We start from the raw sequence: 17,500 nt of genomic DNA, 5'->3' as shown, positions 1-17,500 counted from the left end.
TCACATTTCCCTAATTAGTCCAAATACAATTAGGAGTGGAACATGAGTGCCTGGGATGCAAGCAGAGGATTTAGTCCTTTTGTTGGCTATGACGTATTTAAATATGGCAGGTCAACTTGTGGGAGCCTGTCAATGGTGTACAGCACCTATTTCACAGGATTAACACCCTTTGGGTAGTCTGGGAAGTCCCGCCCCACTTCTTTCGGCCAAATTGATTTTGCCTCTGCAGTGGGTCTGGCCAACTTTGGATACCCGTTCATTTCAAGATTTCCAGAATCCTTGGAGCCAATCACAAACTGGCTTTTGGCTACCTGGCGCGCCATTGGCGGATTTAAACTTACCACGGCTACTTTACAAAATCTACTGCACGGAGAGTTTTTAAACATTGGACATGGTGGCCGCCGAAGCACCGCAAAACTTCGATAAGGCAAGTTTTCTTTGAAAACAGAACAGAAACTTGCCCTGGAACAATTCATACAGAAAAAATATGTGTTTGCTTTATTACCGATCGTTGTATAGTATCGTTGGTCTGATTGGTTAAAGGCGTGTCCAATTACGTGAGTGAAGTGGATCGCTGATGAGTAGTTGGCCAGACTAACTGAGCAAATGCAATGCAGTGAAGGGGCAGGGAATTCCCAGACAACCCTTTGGGTGCTGGTTCAGTAGCACAAGCCATGCATTTAGAGTTATGCAACAAGGATCATTTCATTTCCAAAGGCACCAGTGTATAGTTGCTGAAGCTTGTTCCTGCATACTATACCAGTCACCTGTACACTCTTCAATTGCAGCATTGACTACTACCAGTGGACAGACATCGTGTCATTCTGTCAAACCTCGCTCCTTATGTGACTCAATGTGTGCAATGGAAATAATAGTTAAACAGATGTGTGCTAACATCCTCTAAACAAACTATCTGTCAATGTAATGATGCTCAACAACATTAGGAAAAAAAGTTCAGTTCTTCACCATAGTGCACATTTCAGAGGCAATAAATGATTCACTTAGAGTAGTTGACTATGTGCATGCTGTTTTGAACAGATGGTGAAAAGAATGAGAACAGGTGACTGATTCAAACCACTGGATTGTGTTGAGAGTATAAGCAGTTGACAAAGGACCCCTTCACACAACTGTATGGTAATAGCGTCAGCATCACCGTGTCTTAAATAAATAAGGCCGATTCGTCTTCATCATTAGTCACTATGAAAGAACAACAGGAAGACAGACGCAAAGAGCTGTGTTCTACTGGCTGATAATTCAATGGCATTTTGTATGGCTTACTGTTACTGTGCATGTGAAATACCAGGATCAAGTGCTTGTCAACTATGGGGAATTACTGAACAAAGATGTGCGAAAGATCTTTTTGTTTCAGTCCAAACCACACCCTTCCAGTCAAGACAGGTTGAAGCAGAGCTCAGCTGTGTAATGGATGCACGGGGACAGGGACAGGGACAGGGTAGAGCACAGCTGTGGTATGGAGGGACAGAGCACAGCTGTGGTATGGAGGGACAGGGACAGGGTAGAGCACAGCTGTGGTATGGAGGGACAAGGACAGGGACAGGGACAGAGCTCAGCTGTGGTATGGAGGGACAGGGACAGGGTAGGGCACAGCTGTGGTATGGAGGGACAGGGACAGGGTAGAGCACAGCTGTGGTATAGAGGGACAGGGACAGGGACAAGGCAGAGCACAGCTGTGGTATGGAGGGACAGGGACAGGGACAGGGTAGGGCACAGCTGTGGTATGGAGGGACAGGGACAGGGACAAGGCAGAGCACAGCTGTGGTATGGAGGGACAGGGACAGGGACAAGGCAGAGCACAGCTGTGGTATGGAGGGACAGGGACAGTGCAGAGCACAGCTGTGGTATAGAGGGACAGGGACAGTGCAGAGCACAGCTGTGGTATGGAGGGACAGGGACAGGGTAGAGCACAGCTGTGCTATGGAGGGACAGGGACAGGGACAGGGTAGAGCACAGCTGTGGTATGGAGGGACAGGGTAGAGCACAGCTGTGGTATGGAGGGACAGGGTAGAGCACAGCTGTGGTATGGAGGGACAGGGTAGAGCACAGCTGTGCTATGGAGGGACAGGGACAGGGGCAGCCAATGAGCACTAATGAGCCAGAACAGCTCACTGTCCTGTGGAGGAAAATGGCATCTCTGTGCCGTGGGGAAGCATCTGATGAAACTGTGTGAGAAGGTGCCAGCTGCTAGGGGTTCAGCCGTGTGAGGGGTAGTGTCAGGAGCGAGGGAAGGGGACGGTAAAATGGGGTGCTCACCTGAGGAGTGAGGGGAGGGGACGGTAACATGGTGTGTGCTCACCTGAAGAGTGAGAGGAGGGGAGGGTAACATGGTGTGGGGACAGTAACATGGTGTGCTCACCTGAAATGTGCGGAGCCATTCCTGCAGGCCGCTGGGGGGCTGGATGGAGGTGATGCGCCGCCGCTGGTTTCCCTGGCCGTTGGCCGCCCGTATGGCCCCGAACGTGGTGGGAGTGCCAGAGTATGGGACGAGCCCTGTGGGGCTGCGGAGACAAGACACAAAAAAACAACAACGCTACTTCCATCCGTGCATCACACCACAAGTTGTGTCTCTGGGTACTGCTGGACACTGATCGCACAGAAAGAACTAGACTATGGGCATCAAAGACGAGGCAGGACCAGTGAAAGCATTGCACTGAAATTTTTTCAGACAGAGGAGTTTGTTTGGGTGCTGCTGAGCCTTCAGAGATGTGTGTGTGTGTGTGTGTGCTTGTGGGAATCATTAGCGGCGCTGGAAGTGGGATGAGCTGGCGGAGCTGCGGCAGCCTGTGTGGGGATATCTGATCCCGCATTTAATCACAACTGTACCGCCGCTACCAAAGGCTGGGCACACACACACACACACACACACACACACACACACACACACACACACACAAACACACACACACTACAGAAGCCTGGGTGGTGGGAAACAAACACACACACACACACACACACACACACACACACACAAACACACACACACACTACAGAAGCCTGGGTGGTGGGAACCGCTCTGCATTGGAGACTAATGAGCTGAGCAGCCTGAATCTGAGCCAAGAGCTCACGACTGGCCCGTCTGAACGCCCACCGCCCCCACACACACAGCCCTGCCACCAACGCTGGGGTCACACAACGCAGTTCTTTATCCACCACGCAAGGCAATCCACATACGGAGCGCCAACTCGGTGTGTTTCAACTGACCCTTCACGCTCACCCCTGAGATTCACTACACCTCCCTGGATTGTGCTTGATTGCCTGGGCCACCAAATAGGTTCTATCCTACGGGTGCGCACACACACTTTTTGCATATTTTCTTTGCTACACTGGTACGCCGCTTGATCCGTTCACTTGGAGACTTCAAAGCGAGCATAATGCCAAAAAGAATCGTACTTGGGGTGTCAGTAGGCTGCGCGCCCCTGAGCTTAAACCTTCAAACTGAGCAGACGACTTCAAAGGGTGTATCATTGCCATGCCAAGAGAGGGGGGAGAAGAAAAAAAAAAAAAAAATGAAAACATTCAACGGCACAATTTCAGAGATGGATCCATCCTGCTTAGCGACAATCTTCACGGGAGCAGGCGAGGTCTGTTTCATAATGGATTCATCTTTAATGGGATTTCAGAGGGGGAGAGGAGCCAAGGCGGCACAATTACCAGCTGGCCGCTGCAGCCAACGGGCCACTCCAGTGAGAGCCGTGGAGGATACAGGCAGTAGCTGGCTAGGATGAGCTGCAGTGAGCACTTGAGACGCCAGCCACTTGAAGAAGGGGGCCTGGATCAGTCTGCTGTCAGGTTGAAGCGTGAGGAGCGGCGGCTACCGTTCGCACTTATAGCATCACAGGATGACTAACAACACAACAATTCTTGGGGGGCACTGTAGCTCATACAGTAGCCACAGGAGGACATGGGTTCGAATCCGGCCCAATGTCATTTCTCCAGTCCAGTCCCCACCTCTTCTACCCTCTCATTTTCTGTCCCACTCTTCGCTAACCTATCAAAGGCATAAAAAAGCCAAAAACTAAAAATAATTCTTTCTGATGCTGAGGCACTGCAACCAGAATAACACCCATATTTCACTACACAGCCACAATTTTAGGCTTTGTTATCCATCCATTCCATTTCTGCACCCATGAATGTTTTGTTGCCTTACCTTGGGTACTCCGGGCCTTTGTAGGGCTTCTTCCCTGCAGGGAAAGGTCGGACCTCGGGACCATGGTCCAACTTTCTCTTCATCTGCAAGAGGAGGAACAGAAGACAGCATTTAACTCTACGCAATTACAGGCAGAGGACTCTCAACACCAAACCATACAGTTGAACCCTCCGTTTCTTTAAACGTTCTTTAATCAGTTCTTACTCTATGGAAAACAGGAAAGAAATCACCGCCATTCATTTTTAGACCACAGACAAGTAAGTACCAGGGCTATGCTGGTGGGGATTTTCATTATGATGTATTCAACATGAGCCTTCTGACTGTGTCGCCACTGTGGCTGTGGAGCGTGCGGTGTGAATCAATATGATTACAGTGGGGAGCGGAGCCTCTCACTACTCATACACGGAGCTAAAAGGTCACGTTGCTCCGTGCAGGGTGGGACTCTGTGTGCGGCAGCAGCGTGAGAGCCTGGTGCCTGGAGAGGAGAGAGGACAGGACTCTGGGTGGCCTGATGCTCAGCTCCACAACGAGGGTGGGTCTCTGATTGGACAGTGGATCTGACACACGGGCACACACACACACACACACACACACACACACACGCGCGCGCACGCACGCACAAGCGCACACACACACACACACACACACACACACACACACACACACACACACACACACACAGACACACACAAACACACACACACACAAACACACAGACACACACACACACAGAGACACACACACACACACACACACAGACACACACACACACACACACACCCACCCACCCACCAACCAACATGATGGGGGTGTGATAACGAGGGGCACAGTGGCCCTGGCTGCATCTTTCGCAGCCGTGAGAGCAGCTTGATTTATACTGCAGCTGAGGGAGGAACAAAATAGAGCGTCCCCATTCTTTACTGTCCTCCTTCTGTTCCTCTTTCTCTCACTTACAAACACACACACACACACAAGCAATCTCTCTCTCGTGCTTCTGTGCATAGCAGCACCCTGGTTACGGTCACACATCCAGTCTGTTAAACAAGGCCTCAGTGTCCACAGTCCACAGACCAAGACCCAAAAAAACACACACATTTGAATAAAACTATTTTCGGTGAGGACAATGCTTCAAATGGAGCCCTACGCTGAAATCAACAGGCCCCCAGGGAAGGACTGAAAGAGGGGCCGCTGCCGCACACACACTGCTTGATTCATGATCACTCTTTTGTACCGTTCACAAGGAACAGGCAGTGCCCTAGGATGTGTCAATCTGTGAGACAATTCCAATTCTTAGGCGAAAATGATGTTCCTAGGTGCACGCAAACCCCACACAGACAAACATGCTCGTGCACAGCTCTCTTGCAATAGCAGAAACTGATGGATGCATTCACTAGCAAGTGCTTATAATCAATCATATGATAAAATATTTAACATGGGCAACATGGATCAGATGCACAGACAGCCCAGCTATGGCGCCTCATGAAAGGTGACTCATAAGAGGACGTCATGGGGTTCCACGTGGGCTTTAGAACCCAGTCCCTCAGTTCCCATGATCACTGGGGGTTACACATGGGCTTTAGAACCCAGCCCCTCAGTTCCCATGGTCACTGGGGGTTACACATGGGCTTTAGAACCCAGCCCCTCAGTTCCCATGGTCACTGGGGGTTCCACATGGGCTTTAGAACCCAGCCCCTCAGTTCCCATGATCACTGGGGGTTCCACATGGGCTTTAGAACCCAGCCCCTCAGTTCCCATGGTCACTGGGGGTTCCACATGGGCTTTAGAACCCCGTCTTATAGCCTTGCAGCTCCCATGATCAGTGGGCAGCCCCAGCCTGGGTGAGTGGAGCAAAGCAGTGTCTGATGCAGCAGACACCCTACTGAGAGTAGCCTCACTACATTAAAGCCAATGGGAAGAGAGGAAGGCAGATCAAGATCCACAGGCACCAGAGAGTCAATTATGAAATAAATCAATGAAAATCATAAAGAACCACTGAAGATCAATGGCATGGTGGAGAAGCACTGGAAAAAAGCTTGGATTCAAAAGGAATCATCTGAAATGATGTGGACTACGTCCACAGGCCTAACTGAGAAATAACCAAGCATAGCAGGGTAATAAGATTTATCAGGTGGTAGAAAAAGATTAACATTTCCAATATGTTATCCAAATATCCAAATGTTATCTTGTTGCCAGCCCTGTTGAAAGCAATGTGGGTATAGCTGGACCCAGTGGGTAAAGGTAACCCAAGTTGAGTTGAGAACATAGTGTTTGTAAACCACTGGTTATCATCACTAACACTCACTGACTCCCTGTCCATAGTTACACAATAGGTAAGGTTAGGGCATTACAAATTTACACTTGAAGGTGTTTTTTTTTTTTTTTTGGGTGAGGCAAGATCATTTCTACTGCTTGTTGAATTCTCGGGTCTAGTGTTCACCATGAAGAATCATTCATTTAGAGGCGAGCACACGACAGAAATACACTCAACATCGTAGTCATTTTGCAATCATATGAGAAAATAACATGCACATCTGTTATTATCTGAAATGCCAGTCTTTGACTAAATCCCAGCCAATCTGCAAATAGCTAGTTGGCAATGGTGCCTCCTGATTACTAGGAGAAACCCTGCCTTTTGCACAACACACATAATCAAGTTACCAAAAACTGTTTTTAAGAAATAGGCTATAATGTTTGTCTAACAGATTTAAGCTACATTAGCAAGCTCACGTCAACATCAACATTGCATATTGATGAGGCTCAGGTATAAATGGTCCATATGAGCCGCAAGACACTGCTGTCAACATGGCATAGTCATATTATTGTTCGTTTCATACCGATCATCATTAGCAACGGGGTAACGTCTAATTACAGGCCTCGATTCCTTGAGCTCCGAAGGATAAAACGGATCACTAAAGGCAGCTGTCAATGTCATCATTACTTTGAAGCACAGTAGCTTGTAAAACTTGTGTTTTAATGCATTAGAACACGCTCCCTCTGCCCGAAGTCCGTTCTTTCCCTCACACGTATCACTTGCGCCCGTACGAATCACAATCTTAACTGATTTGCATTGCAGGGTTCCCTTTACGTTGCCCTATAAAAGGGCTTGACACAGTAACCCATTATCTTATACAGCTAGGAAACACAAGAGGGATGGCATCCTTCAACAGGCAATTTTGACAAATAAATGAATGCATGGATTAATAAATAAATAAATAGCCGTATACGGATAAAATGACATACAAGTGAGTCTACAAAGTAACCGTTTACTCGAATCTGATTCAAATAAAAAAAAAACACGTCACAACTAGGTATAAAGGAGCTAATGAGGTTAGACTACTTCAGTCCAAGACGCATTACACTAACGAGCCTTCATGTCTACTCTGATCTTCAAATAATAGCCTAATGTAAACGGTTGATCACAAATTAGTTTTCTTTGGCACACTAATCCGTACGAGACGCTTTCAACTATATCACTACGCTCAGCGTGGGAAAAATGAAGACGCTGTGGCGACTCCATCTGTGATTTCAGCGGTGTATGAGGACATTGGAGGAAGCGGAGCTGAGGCTTCCTTCAATCCGTGAGGTGCAGGTGCAACTGCATTTGTGCAATGAGCACACCGCTTTTAAACAGCACTATGTAAGATTTGCAATAAAACTACGTCCGCATTACCACAACACATCTCCGTTGACATGTATGCATAGGCTCAAGAGGGGAAAGGAATTGGCAGTATTTTAGCGAATCAAAACCATTCCCAATGAACTGGTGGATCAGTTGCACGCTATCAGGAGGCTTCGGTAATTCATCCAAATGATAACACGGCATCGTGTATTACAAACAGTCAGAGCAGTCGAGTCCGACAGCATTAATATTCCTGCAGTGCCGTTGGAATTTGCAGATGTTGCGTTGCCGCAGGTCTGCTGGTGCCCTCACAACCATTTTTTTTTTTACATCCTCAAAACTGTCAATCACGACCGAAAATAGAGCACGAACTGTCAAAAGTGTGATTTTGAAATCCTACTCACTTTATAGAAGATCATCTTTAAAGTACCGTAGAACCCCATCGTTGTAATCCGGTGTGGTTGGTTTCCTTCACTGTAAATTGCTGAAGCTCAACTAGGTCTGCCTGGTAGGTACTCTCTGATAACGCGCACGGAGCGTACTTTCAGGTAGATCCGACACTGTCTCTGATGTGGACATGCTCGACCACGTCACAGGACGGACGTGCAAAGTGGAGAATCCTGTGCAGATAGCTACACCGCGTATTCACCATATGTGGATCCGTAACAAATCAAACCCTCGCTGCCCGCTTCTCACTCGACTAACTGCCCTCAAAGGACTACGCTAGGGTAGGAGATATGAGGGGAAAGAAGCCGACGAAAATGGGAAAGCTGCGCATTCAGGGAGACAGACAGAGGGAGGAAAAAAAAGATAGCGAAGGGGAGGGGTGGAGTGGAGTGAGGCGAGAGAAGCGCAGGACCCTGCCCTCTTTGGTTCTTCTCCTACACTGGCTACCGCGCAGGGATCGGATTACATCGTCCCCGGCGGAGGAGAGTGAAATGGTGCAGCCCGAGATTTAACCGTGTGCGCTGCGCAGCGCGTCCATTTCACCAGGGAAGTAGCGGCCGTACATTTATGGCGATATTGCTGGAGAACGGTAAAGAGTTCAGTATGTTGAATCATGCAATTCACTTGTTGCCGTTCACTCCGTGGGAGCGGACCCCCCCCCCCCTACGCCTCCCTTCCTAATCACTGAGCAGGTGGAATTTTGCACCCTAGATGGAACTGTTCACGCCATATCTGGGGCGCACTCATACATTGGAGCAAATTACCATCACCACGACTAAACAAGAATAACAAACTTCAGCGTAGATTGCACCGTTACGTACACCAAACATAATATAAATGCTGCTCTAAAGAGATATGGATCCAAGTAAAGGAAACATTTAAATGCCGACAAATGATGTGCTATACAGATTATGTGAGTCCCAGGTGCAGATCTGTAAGGATGGTGCCAATCACTGACATAAAAGTGGCAGACATAAATAGACTTCAAATGATGGTTTCAGTTCAAAATCATCACTAAATAGCCAGTTAGATAAACACCACCACAGTCATTCTGTTTTTTTTTTTGTGTATGGTTTATGGTGCCACAAATCAATGTTTTGTGCCTTTGTCACAATTATTTGCTTATCAGAGTACAACCCTGTTGTGACCAGTAGCTCAGACTACCTCATTCAAATACAGCCCAACAAAGGAAAACAAAAACGAAAGCACTCTACAAAGAGAGCTCTTTGTTTACTTTCATCAGTTTGGACAAAGGGAATTGGGAGGCCTTGCAGCATGGTGCATGAGCACACCTGCAAATGAGTGAAAACCGTCAGCCATCCTTCGGCTTACCTGACAGGTTCAGACATTTCCAGGGGAAAGGGATTGGAGACAGTCGCTCAGGGAATATAATATTTTCATACATAGAAAATGGATTACAGCAATGATTTGTGAACCAAAGAGGCAACCTTCAATAAACAGTCAGAAACAACAAACACCACAAAATGCAGCCATTCCAGATTTTTAAAATACCTTATTTCAAGCTAACTGTAATGGCTTGTCTACTGCAGTTCCATCAAAGCTGATCTTAATTCAAAAACAAATGTGTCCATGACTGTGTGACGGTTACACAACCATAGAAGTATTCTGTCCGTCATATTTTGTACGTCACATTCCAAAACTAATCACAAACCGTTTCCCAGCATTTTTAAACCACTAACAGCAGTACTTTTTGTCTGTGAGCATCAAAAGCATTCGGGCATGTGAGGACTTCTAATTCCCAACATACCAACAGGCAGGATCAGGACAGATGTCCTCTACAGGGTTGTGGGATGCTCAGCTAAAGCAAATCCAACAGTTGCATAATTTATCTCCTGTGCTCAAACACTTCCAGTCAGGAAGTATTTCTACTCTGCACTGTTCAGCCTCGGTAAGCCTGAGTGTCTTGACACGAAACTGCATAAAATGGCCGCCCACTCTTTGCCCCGGTCTTCTCCCTCTGAGGGGCAGCAGTGCGGTGTGAGTTACTGAGGGGTGGCATTGGGCGAACAAAATTGCGCCTGTCAGAAGTTTGCCGGCCATTCCTTGACAAATGGCTGAGCAAACCTCTCCATCTGCCAAAAGTACTCCAGACTAGAAAGTCTTCAATTTCTGGGTAATTACTTCAGGAAGGTGGGCGCACACTGGCTGCAATAAGATGTTCAGATGGGAGATGACGGTCAAGCCTTAGAAAGACATTTTCAGAGATGGAGCTGCTCAGGTAGAGCTTAAATCAACTGTTTTGTTTTCTTTAAAAGTTGTTTGTAGGAAAGTATACACCTTCTTGGATTTCTTTAGCTTCTTCTCTGTATAGAAAATGAATAATAATAAAAAATAAATTAGGGTCCAGATTCTAATAACATTGTTATTCATGTGAACAGCAGTTATTTTTGTAAGATGACTGATCTGACATTCTCTGTGTGTGTTAGTGGCTCCAGAAGGACCGACCGAGGACTTGAACTTGGGCTCCATACTACCATCTCCATGACGCCTGCATGTAGTGATTGTATTAAGGTTGTGAGAAGCTTTTGCAGGCCCCATATACTTTTGTGTACAGACACCACTCCCTCCCAAAACTCCTGCTCAGAACAGAGGCCCTTAAACTTTACACAGCAGATAGGAATGTGAGGCATGTGAGTAGTGAGACCGGCACTGCTTTTTGAAAAAGCCTCCCCAGACACTTCTTTTGTGGGAAGCCTTCTGCTCTCTCCATGGTTGTGAATTAACAAGTTCCCCGGCTGACAAGCTTCCCAAACCCCTCAGAGCCAGACACAGACAGGCTCCACTAAAACAGGTGTCTCTTCAAGAGAAGACTCATTTCATACCAGCTTATATCTTTTTTTTTTCCACTACTGCTGAAATGACAGAGGAGCTTGTCAAACTGACAGGGGCATGCCTGTGATATGATGGATGGCCTGCAACTGCGCTCTGTTGTGGGTTGTAGCGTGGCACTAATGAGATTGCCTTTGAGAGGGGGAAAACGTACAGTGTTCCCTAGTGTAAGACCTCATGTTCACAGCTACACAAGGCTCATTTTGGCAGATTGAGTCAAGAGGAACCCTCCAAAACATGAGTGACATAAAGCTGTTCAATCTTTGATGAAAGCCCTTTCAAGAGAAAATTGATGATTTCAACAACAAAAAAATGATCACTCCTTTTCATTTCCCCTTAATACTATAAAAGCCTAAATTACTCAGCCCTTTCACATCAATGCAGCTGAAATAAAAAAAGGACATGCCAAGGAGTTTCAGAAACACGACAGATGTGAGAGCGCAGAAAGGCCTGGGCCAACATGCCACGAGCAAGTGATCTTGAACTGAATAGTGGCCCCACATGGGGCACTGAGCTCGAAGAAGGGAATTCCTCGGAGTCAGTGAGGCAGTTCTAAATCCCGCCTTGTCATTGTCTCGTCGCCAAGACAAAAATGGCGGAGCACCGTGGCCTTTTGATACATGAATGGACGACGAACGGGTGAAGCATGGAGCTCTGCATTCCAATCCGGCAGATGACATTCACCTTAATGAATGCACCCGCGGACTGCAGACGCCCCTGAGGCACAATGATGCCATCTGCTCACGCGGTCCCCGATTAACACTCAGAATTCACCCCCTCTCTCCACAATAACTCAGATGGCAGTTGGACCCATACAGCATCACTACGGAGAGACCAGAGAACAGTATTGGGACTCGGTGCCTTTGAAACGTGCATGGTCTCTTTTCGAAGGGCAGGCACTAATGGGGCAATCAAAGCCAACTCGGTCATATTATCAAAACAACAAAAAAGAAAGTGAAATGTACTGATTCATTTTTCTTATTTTTTTTTACAGAATAGAATACGTGAAATCACTTGGCTGATTGAAGGAGGTTATAAGAGGGAGAGCCACAGGCTCCTCATCCAGAATAAATGACCCTTTCAACACCACAGGCTAGTGCTTTCAGGGACATATTTAAGAGAGACGTCTCAAATTGCCTGTGTATTAAGGTAGTTTATTTTGTATGGTTTAGGGAATAACGGACAGCCTGCGTATCTCACTATCAAACCAACGATTGGACCAACTGTCTTAACTCACTATCGAACCAACGACTGGACCAACTGTCTTTCACGTCTTCCAAGTTCCATTTAGTGTAGATTTGTAGGGTCTGTGGGGAAAATGCATCACTGAACTTCACTCCCACACTAATCCAAACACATGATAAAGCTGTAATAAGCTACAACCACAAAACTAATTCTGGCATTTATTTGTTGCTCACTGCAGCTGAATTTAATTAGGAGATGTTTTATTTCTCTGCGTAGAGTCTGGGAAGGTCACATTTTATGACAACACTGGGAAGCTCTTTCATCTCCACAGAATCTCACCACGGCCTACCTTCACTGAAGCAGCGGACTAAGTCTGAAATGACAATAAAAATGGGGCAGATATGAATGGGGCAGATATGACTTATCATATTTTATTTATCAGAACAGTAGGCTGAAACACGTTGTTGCTCATCGCTGACTGGCAGTTAGAGAGAAAACAGTACTAGGCCACTGAATCTAGAAACTTAACAATCCATAGAAGAGTGGGCAGGGAGGTTCACGACCTCAGGAGCACGGTGCTGCACTGACATCAGAGACCCCAAGGCCTCTGGCCTGGGCAAAGATGGAGGTTCTAGGGTCTGTGGTTTTTATACTCCTGCCGAGGAAATAACAAAAGGTGAACGACCTCCAGCAAGCCAAACAAATGCAATCTGTAAGCAGGGTGCAGGTGAAAGACAGAATCTGAACAAGGGTAAAAGTGACTCCCCTTTCCCAACCCTCTGCCACGCTTTGAGAGGCTATTTACTTTCAAAAGCACAGAGTCCTTTACAGGGACAAATTCACAGGAATACACGCCTGCCCCCGTGCCTTTATGCTTTTCACCTGGAGCGTTTCCTGAACAATAAAGATTCAACAATCAAGGATAGACAACAGGAAAGTCCCACAGGAAGTCAAACCACCGGGCATGCTACAGAAAAACAGCCAGATCGGTGACACCGATCAGCTCAGGCATGATACCAGAGGGGCCAATTTAATCAACACCAACATTAAACGTGTTATTAAAATGCTGGGCGAAGTTGCAATGAAAAATTACTTAATTGTAAAAATCCATCATCTCTCATTATTCTAGTATGAGGCCAAATCAAAAGAGGATATGGCCTGACGAGGTTAGCCTTGGTAAGTGATAAAACTGCTCAGAAACACACAAACTCTTTCAATTATCTTAAATCTATACAGCAGGTTTACAGCACAACACATCCGTTGGGATTTGAATGTGCCTATTGTCATTTGAAAGCAGCTGTGTGATTATCGTATTCTCTTTCCACAATAACTCAGATGGCAGTTGGACCCATACAGCATCACTACTGAGAGACCAGAGAACAGTATTGGGACTCGGTGCCTTTGAAACGTGCATGGTCTCTTTTCAAGGGCAGGCACTGATGGGGCAATCAAAGCCAACTCGGTCATATTATCAAAACAACAAAAGAGTGAAATGTGTGATTATTGTATGTTGTCTGACCCCAGATCGGGCCAAGTGATTAACCCCTGATAGTCGTTCACATAACCTAAAGCCCTACATTTTACATTTACATTTAGTCATTTAGCAGACGCTTTTTATCCAAAGCGACTTACAAGGATTTATACACATTTTACATTTACACTGATGGCACACTGCACATCAGGAGCAATTAGGGGTTCAGTGTCTTGCTCAAGGACACTTCGACGGGAAATCGAACTAGCAACCTTCTGATTACTGAACGACTTCTCTACCTCGTGTACCAGTCGCCCTTACAGACCAAACTCTCCGTACACAGCAGTACCCCCAGAGCAGTCCTGCATGAAAAAAAAAACCTCTGTGCACTTTTAACTCTCTTGCCTCTGGCTCAAAAGGCAAGTAGAGAGTAGTAGGAACGGCTATCATTACCAAATCACTTCCATTACAGATGTCTCTGAGCTGGATGTGCTGACTCAGGCCATCCATGTGAGCCGTGTGTAAGAACGGCTGAGTGCTCACATTTCCATCTCGAGACGAGAGGAGGAGAAGCGGATGGTGCTACCACCACGGCTGGGCCCGGTCGTTTCCTCTCGGTTGATGCCAATCTCATTATGCCGCTGACCTTTCCCGCTGCGTTCGGTGACGCACTTCGCTGAGTGGCTGGTCCGCTTCATTCGGAATGGGGGACCACAGCGCACACAGGCGCCCACACACTCACGCTCAGCAGAAGACGAGCGCCACACTCCGTTAAAAATAGCCCTCAAATTACAGCCCCGCTGCTCTGCTAACAATACAGTAATATGCATTCTCATGGACGTGGGGGCAGATGAGGGAGGGAACGAGGCGCTGGGAGGTGGAGACAGAGGGTCGCTGGGCAACACGGGGGAATAAGAGGACAACTCTGTTCCCTCTCGGAGACAGGTCTCCCAGAATATGATGAAAAAGAAGGCAACCATTTATGCTAACCACCTAAAATTACACTGCTTATTATAAACTTCTGCTATTCTTTTCTCATCTTTCTGAATTTGCAAAACAACGTAAACACGGACCCTACACTTTCCCGCCTTCCGCATTCTGTGACATGATATTAAATCTTCCAAGGATATAAGGTCCTTGTGAGAACCTGTGGTGAATCTTGAGAGCCTTGACAGTTGGTTGTGGTGAGATGAGGACAGATGAGGGTGTGCTTTAGCTTAGTGTTCTTGGGGAAGAGTTCAGCTGGGAGTTGGAAAAGTCATTTGGCGGTATATCCAGGGAATATCCAGTCCCCTTTTCCCCCCCTTTACTGACTCCCTGCTCCTTCTCTCCTTGAGATTGGACTATGATCCATGGGGGGAGGGGGGCAGGTGAGCTTGAGAGATGTTCTTAGGTACAGGAAATATCCTCACAGCGTGGCTGGATGCTGTGTGCAGGCCTGGACGTTTGGAACACAGGATGTTGATCAATTCTCCCACACCACAGGGATGAGCAATCTCTTCTCCAGTAGTAAGTAAGTATGAGTAGAGGATAGTTGGAATGTCTGAGCACTGTGTTTTTGAATGAACAAATAATGGGAATGAGGAAGGCCCTTTCAATAAAAAACAGGATTATTTTAGTGATGCTGGAGATCAGACAGGTGATATTTTTGGGTTATTAAGTGTCCTTTTAGTCACGCTGATTCTTCTCATAGTCGCCCTATTCCTGAACTCCAGGAAGTGAAGCTTTTTTGGCCTTAATTTGACATCTGGTATTTAAAGATAATATGCATGTCTGGTGTGGTGTCACCAAAACTACAATCATTTGAGCACAGTGAACAGACAGGAATACACCATGATTACCCATGATGGTCATGAGGAAACAACTCAAGAGGGACGAAAAACAGAGAAAAAGAACATAAATCATCAATGGTAGCTGATGTAACCCAACAGCAATGAAATCGATGTATGTTTTATAAGACGCAATAACAAGCTCAAAAACTCCTTCTGTGTGTGTGTGTGTGTGTGTGTGTGTGTTTGTGCGTGCGTGTACATGCTTTTGGATTTTAGCCATCCTTCCACACTCTTGTTTTCCAAAGTGTTTGGTTGTTGAAACACATGCTCAGAGAGCAGTACCTTGCTGTCTTCCTGCATGGGTGCACCATCAACAGGGCCAGTTTTAAATGCTCTCCAGGGACCACACCCTGCCCTCCTGCCTCTTCAAGTTCACTTCAGCGCAAGCCTAACAAACAGTTCAAAAAGGTTGCCTTGGCAGTGACACCCCATGGTCCATCTTCAGCCCTGAACCTTGTTCCAATCTGAATGCATCAGCTAGGGATGCAGCTAGGATTTTAAGAATGTATTTTACTGGACACATTTAAAACTCACTGGTCAACTGTCAATAACAGTCTGTTACAAACACAAATATAACGTACACCTAGGTTGACGAAAGAATGACACTGACTTCAAGTAATTTTGACTATTTAATGAACAGTTACGATTAGGCCAAGGAAACCGAACAGTAACGATAGAGTGAAACATTAGCCGCTTAAATTTAGGCATCAAATGAAGACTCTAAGCTACCGCTTAGTCCTCGGCTGCTGACTTGAAATCAAACGCGTTAAATGTGTCTTTGCAGCTTGCAATGTGAATCAGCTGCGTCACTCTCTCCACCTCCAGGCATCTTCACAGCACCGCCTTAACCCTCTCTGGTGGCACGCCCGACACGGGCAGAACACAGCCAATTTTATCCAGTACAGCCCAGTCGAGGTACAGCTCACTGAACTCATAAATAAGCACTTTGCAACTGGTTTGGGAACGTTACACCCCCATAACCCTGGAGCGCCGTCACCACTGCCACTACATCTCGACAGGCACGCTTGGATTCAATGAGGGGGGGGGGGGCGGTTGCTGAAGGAGGAGTCACACCCTTTTGGGGAAAAAGTACTGTAGGCTGTTTTGCTGTAAAAACTCAACTGTCCTGTTTAGAGATAGCCTTTGTGAATAGCTACGTTTTGTGTGAGCAATATCAGCAGATATTTTAAAAAGTTTTTAAATCGAATCATTTTTTTAATCAATTTTACTAGGCAGAAAGCAGTAATTAGTAGCTAATGGAAACTCTGGTATGCATATAACACTACAGACCACTTAAATCACTGTAATTGAGTACACACAGGCCAAATTAAAAGAGGAATTAATCTAAACAGAAGCAGCCTTGGACTCCCTTCAAGGGTACAAACAGACAAAATCGTAAATGCAACCTCTTCCACTTGGTTACGTGTCAAGCCTTAGGGCTGGTGGTGAAGCCGGCTCGGAAAAACAGCCCAGAGCAAAATGACTCCCCCTCAACGAGATGCCAAGGTAGCCAACGTTGGGAGCACCTTGTCATAAACAGGTCATTAACTGGCCTCATCATAATCCCAGGGAGACATGGTCCGTGGGGGACACTTGACCTTTGTGTGTGTGTGTGTGTGTGTGTGTGTGTGTGTGTGTGTGTGTGTGTGTGTGTGTGTGTGTCCTTTGTGTCCTGTGCTTAGCCACTCTGGTCTGGAGGCCTGGCCCACACACCCCGAGGCATGCAGAATCAGCGCCATAGACACGGGCTCCTTCAGGTTAGCCCAGGGCAGGCGAAAGTTACACACTACTACAGCCCAGTGCTAGTCAACACTTTGACCTGGCCTTGAAAACATCAACTTTCACTCATTTACTCCACAGTATTTCTCAAGATGGCTCCAACATGAAGTTTACACAATCAACATCGCCATTGCATCACAAAATTGATAATA

General features: G+C 46.6%; 1 protein-coding gene across 4 annotated transcripts in view; it reads right to left on the bottom strand.

The window, feature by feature from the left end:
- fbxw7 (F-box and WD repeat domain containing 7) overlaps positions 1–17,500 on the bottom strand; it is a 68,680-nt gene that overhangs the window by 21,443 nt on the left and 29,737 nt on the right. For 2 of the 4 annotated variants that reach the window (XM_080859060.1, XM_080859061.1), the window contains exons 1-3: positions 8,189–8,290; positions 4,166–4,248; positions 2,375–2,516 (exon numbers count right to left, since the gene is read on the bottom strand). In XM_080859060.1, the coding sequence (XP_080715186.1) occupies positions 2,375–2,516; positions 4,166–4,248; positions 8,189–8,227 (264 nt within the window). In that variant the 5' untranslated portion in view covers positions 8,228–8,290. Of the gene's footprint in view, positions 1–2,374; positions 2,517–4,165; positions 4,249–8,188; positions 8,291–17,500 lie in introns of those variants that run through there. The other 2 variants (XM_080859058.1, XM_080859059.1) reach the window with 1 other exon arrangement.

This window comes from Sprattus sprattus (genome assembly GCF_963457725.1).
Source record: "Sprattus sprattus genome assembly, chromosome: 20".
Lineage (NCBI taxonomy): Eukaryota > Metazoa > Chordata > Actinopteri > Clupeiformes > Clupeidae > Sprattus > Sprattus sprattus.
The sequence above is the reverse complement of the archived record's forward strand: the minus strand, read 5'-3'. Positions and strand labels throughout refer to the sequence as shown.